The 5,253-nt window shown below is 36.0% G+C and overlaps 1 protein-coding gene across 1 annotated transcript in view; it reads left to right on the top strand.

The window, feature by feature from the left end:
* PHLPP2 (PH domain and leucine rich repeat protein phosphatase 2) overlaps positions 1-5,253 on the top strand; it is a 75,023-nt gene that overhangs the window by 7,098 nt on the left and 62,672 nt on the right. The window contains exon 2 of the mRNA XM_019654225.1: positions 4,459-4,733. Within this exon, the coding sequence (XP_019509770.1) occupies positions 4,459-4,733 (275 nt within the window). The remainder of the gene's footprint in view (positions 1-4,458; positions 4,734-5,253) is intronic.

The following is a 5,253-nucleotide window of genomic DNA, read 5'->3' as shown; positions in this document are numbered from 1 at the left end:
GGTATGGGAACAGCGCTGGGGAATTGGGGGAAGGGGAACAGACAAGTTGCTGTCCTTTTGTTCTTCAGTCTAGTTGCGGAGGACGTTGCTTTACTGGCCCATGTTGGTATTACCATTGCGCTTTTCCCAGGTGAAACAGATCGGTCGCTGGCCTCTGAACGGCCGCTCACGGTGGCTCTTGGCAGTTCACAACGGCTGCTGACCGCTCACGCTGGCTGTCAGCCACTCACGGTAGCTTATGGCAGTCCACTGCAGCAGGGGCTGCAGCCTACACCGTGGACAGCGACTCAAGGCAGCCCAGCTGCAGGTCGAGCTGTTGTTCACCATCTTAGATGTAGAGGGCAGTGTCACTGGCCCTCATGTGGGATCCCAACTGGGGGCCTGCTGCTCAGAGCTGGCGTCCCAAGTCAACTCTTAACCAACGTGCCACTCGGCTGGCCCATGCCATTTGTATTTTTAAAAAATATTTATGTAAACACGAAGAAGAAAAGTATTCTCATTGTAGACTTATACTGTATCTATGAACTCTTTGATTTAACTTTTTAAAAAAAATTACTATTTGAATTTGACGTTATATAAGAACTCCTTAAGTGCCTAACCACTGATTTTCTCTCATTCCTCTTCCCTGTAATAAATAAATGTCTTGAAACAGAATTCAGAGCTGTGGATTTAGCACTGTTGAAAGTGAGAAAGGAAGCTCCTACTTACACCTAAAATGTGGTGATAATAGTAGCACCTTTAGCTGAATTAAAAATTGGTGTCATTTTAAAAGTCTAAACTGAGGTTTATTATGTGTTCCTATTAGGATTTGGACTAATTCCTGAAATAATAGATAAGAATTTGAATGTTTTCCTTATTCATCAGTTAACTACATTTCCTAAATCCATTTGTAAAATGAAAGGATCAGACTGGGTGATCCTTAGGCTTTCCTAAATCTTAACACTGATACCGAACTAATGTTATCAGATGGAAAGCTTTGACCTACATATAGCTGGTAGTGATTGATGGAGAGGATGTATTTAAACTTACTCATTTGTATACTAGTGTATAAGTATGTATACAAAGGTAGTAAAAATGTGGAAGAAACCCCACCTGAATTGGCTTGCTGCTACTAGTTGTGCAGTTAGTTAAGAATCCAAATGTGATATGATTTACTTCTGTGAATCTAAACTGCTAAAAATGGAGGGTTTGTCTCTTTTTAGGCCTTGATAATTTTGTAATGAAATAGCTCTTTGAATATAATTGATTAGAAAATAATGAAAACACGATTGAACTGTGATTTGAAAAAATGAATATATTTTCATTGCTAGAGTAGGAGCTCAAGAAGTCTCATCCAGCCAAAGGATGATGATAGATTTTAGCTAACATTAAGTGCTTTCTTTTTCCAGTCAGTGTGCTTAGTGCTTTACACACATTTTCTCATTAAATCCTTACAACTGTAAGGGAGGTAATCTATCATTCCTTTCACAGGAGGAACGTTGAGGCTTTGTGAGAGGTCTGGTAACCTATTCAAGGTCAGTCAGGTACTGCCAGGCAATTGGAATGCCTAAATCATTGAAGATAGGGGTGGACTTTGTTCTGAGTAAAGGCCCTCCTGGAGAGTAACTGGCACGGTGTCCCTTACTCAGTTTCACTATTTAATCATCCTTATTTAAAGGTCTTTTTTAGCAGTCTTACTCAACTTTTAATTGCTTTAGTTCAGTCTTATATTATCTAATCAGAGGAATAGGTACTTTCTTCATAATAGCCCTTTATAAGATAATTGACAATCTAAGGCATTCTTTTTTTTAGTAATTTTTTTTTTTGCCATGTAATGAAGTATATAATATGTATTCATTGGAGAAATTTTGGAAAAATGAAAGAGTGTAAAGAGAATTATTTTCAATGTTAAAGCTTTTTGTAGATCACCTCACTTAATTCTCACAACAATCTTGTGAGTTAAATGTTATTCCCATTTTATTTTATTTATTTTTATTTATTTTTANGCAGCAGGGACTGCAGCCTACGTGGCCAGTGACTCACAGCTGCCCAACTCCAGGTTGAGCTGTTGTTCAGCATCTTAGCTGTAGAGGGCAGTGTCACTGGCCCTTATATGTGGGATCCAAACCGGGGCCCTCTGGCGTCCCAAGCCAGCTCTTAACCAACATGCCACTTGGCCGGCCCTCTACTTGCTGTCTCTTACTAGCAGTGATCAAAATTCCTCTTCACTGAGTGCAGAACTTGGTATAAATGTACCATACGTAATACTGTTTTCAGATCGACCAGTTTATCTTTCCCAAAGATTAAAATATATGGAATATTTAAAATTAACCAGTGAAGTATTCAGTGGTTAAAATTATTTAGTGGTACAACCAAGATGGCCCCTGTGTTTATAAAATAAGTACTTGAAAGCCCTTTGTTAATTCTGAGATGTTCAGCTTTAAGAAAATGCTCTTGATGAGAAGAGAGAGACCTAATTCCCACTTGTTGTAGGGGTTTATCCTACTTATCTAAAGTTAGAATCAGTAATCTTGATGGTTTTGTATAGTTAGTTATATCCAAATCCCTAAGATTTGCAAAATGACCAGTTTACCTGTGTTATCCTAAACTTAAACAATTAAACCATTTTCACTCTTATTTTATTTTCTTCCCACATGGGAATACGTGCTAATTTTTCCTTCCCCTTTCTTTATCATCTTAAGAAATTGAATTTTAGATCATACAATTATCTATAATATTAATCTCAATAATTATAAAAATAATATTTTCCTTATTAATAAGTATCTCTGTTTTCCAATGAGCAATAAGTAGCAAAACTATTTTATTTATTTTTGGGCTGATAAGAAGAAAAGGTTGTAGGATTCTCTATAAAAATGGAGGTTTTTTCCCCCTCAGGTTTGTTTAACTTCTTGCCAGAGCTAATTGGGCTAATGTACAGACCCGGAATAAATTTCTGTGATTCCATTTAAGTTCTGCATGCATATCTCTGCCACCCAGGTGTTGAGGCACTGTAGTAGATTCTCAGTGTAGAAGAGAGGAAGAAATATCAAATAAATATTTAAAACCCATTGTGATCCACAAAGTAATAGAATTATGTTCAAGGTGAAGAAATTCTGCTGAGGAGAGAGTAGTCATTAATTTTTACTAGGTAGGAGGAGAAAAGTGGGCTCCATAGAGAGCATATAGAGGGTGACATCTGAGTAGAGTTTCGAAGAATGACTACTTAGGTGGACAAGATGGAGAAGACCATTTCAGACAAGTCACAGAATTGTGAAATAGTTGGTGTGTTTGGGGAATTACAAGTAGTTGGATGTGGCTGAAGCAGACAGAAGGGCAGTGGTGCATGATGCTGGAGAGGAGTGTCAGTGTGATTATTAGTGGAAATTTTTATTAAGAGAACGGAAATGGCCTATCATAAAAATAAAGTAGGTAAATAAGTGTTGATCTTTCGAATCTTGTTATATTGCTGTAGCAATTGTTTTTGCTTTGACAGAACGTGACTCTACAATCTGTCTGAATTTCACATGCCTAAATTATCAAGTGCAACAGTAATTTTTTAAAAACCATAACGAGAATGGAAAGAATATTTGTGCAGTATTGTGTTGTTTCTGTACTTGCTTATTTGGTATAAGAGGCAGAGGGTCAGGACCCTTGAGAAACTTCCAGTTTGCATATAGAAACATGTACAAAAATGTTTATTGCAGCATTATTTCCAACAGTGAAAAATTAGAAACAAAGTAAGTGCCATCAGCAGAATGGATAAATTGCAGTGTATTCAGAAATGGGATATTATTCAAATTAATGAGCTTGGTGTATTAACATGGATATATCTCTAAACCAATGTAGAATCAAATAAAAAAATTGCAGGGTGAAATATAAGTATGTTAGGATTTAAACTTTTAAATTATGTAAAACAATACAATATATAGCTTATAGATATATACATATATGACAAACATATAAAACGCATGGGATGATAAATACCAAATACAGTAGAGTATTTCTGGGGAGAAAAAGGAGGACATGGGATTGTGGTGGGGGTACCAGGTGGCTTCAGCTGTATATGTAAGAATATATCATATATATATATATATATATATATATATATATATATATATATATATATATATATGTTCTTTAGAATGATTGGAGCTAAATATGACAAAATATTAAAATTCGTGAAAGTTGGTTAGTAGGTATACAGATGTTTTATTATTCTTGACATTTTTCTGAAAACACAAGAAAAAGAATGGGTCTGAGAAGACCGTGGACAGAGACATGAACATCTAGCAGTAAAGAAAACTAAGTTTTCCAGGTTAAGAATGGGCACAGTGGATGCTGAAGGCTCTGGAGGAGGTGATATTCGATCTCAATTGAGGAGAGTATTGGTGAATTATAGAGTGGAAAGGTGTGGTTAGGAATAAACATGTCTAACTCAGACATTCTAGCTAAGGATTTCTTTCTCTTGATATTTTTTAGAGAAATATGAAACACAATGGAAGCAGAAATTGTTTGAATAGGAGAAGTAGATTTGGTTCTCGAGAAAGAGACTGGCTGAGAGAAGATGTGAAGAGAGGCTGTGTTTACCTTTATGGAGCAGATACGACCACTGCCACCACAACCAGCACCTCCTCTGCCTCCTCCTCCTCTGACTTACATCTTGTCCTTTGCACCGTAGACACACCAGCATCAGAAATATGTGCTGGAGAGGGAAAGGAAAGTCTTTATTTACAGCTTCATGGAGACCTGGTCAGGTAAGGTCTGGGTCTTACCTCTCTAATTCTACTGCAGTGTAAGTAATATGTGTTTCTTCTTGGAAGTGAGATTTAGGATTTTAATTGTGCTAGATTAAAATGGAGGAACTCGACTTGAAAAAAATTTGTCCCTAGAACGCCGACGTTATGATTCTTAAATTTAAAAACTATCAGTGAAGTCAAATTTGATAGTTACTTCATTTGTGTTACACAATAGGTTGGATATCTAAATTTAAAAGTTATTTTTTAAAAGCCGTAATATATATAAATAGAATGAAATTGAAATATATAAACGGAAAGAGAATGAGAAGTGTACAGAGGGTGCCAAAAAATAAATATACACATTTTAAGAAAGGAAAAACTGTTTTAAAATTGAAATAATATATACCAGTAACAAAAGAATGCAAGTCATGTGTATACATTTTTTTGGCACCCCGGTATATGCTCATACATGAGTATGTGTCTCTGTTTATATATAAATTTTAAAACTAATGGTGCTATATGCAATGCATTGTTTTTT

Source organism: Hipposideros armiger, unplaced genomic scaffold, assembly GCF_001890085.2.
Source record: "Hipposideros armiger isolate ML-2016 unplaced genomic scaffold, ASM189008v1 scaffold_9, whole genome shotgun sequence".
NCBI lineage: Eukaryota > Metazoa > Chordata > Mammalia > Chiroptera > Hipposideridae > Hipposideros > Hipposideros armiger.
The sequence above is the reverse complement of the archived record's forward strand: the minus strand, read 5'-3'. Positions and strand labels throughout refer to the sequence as shown.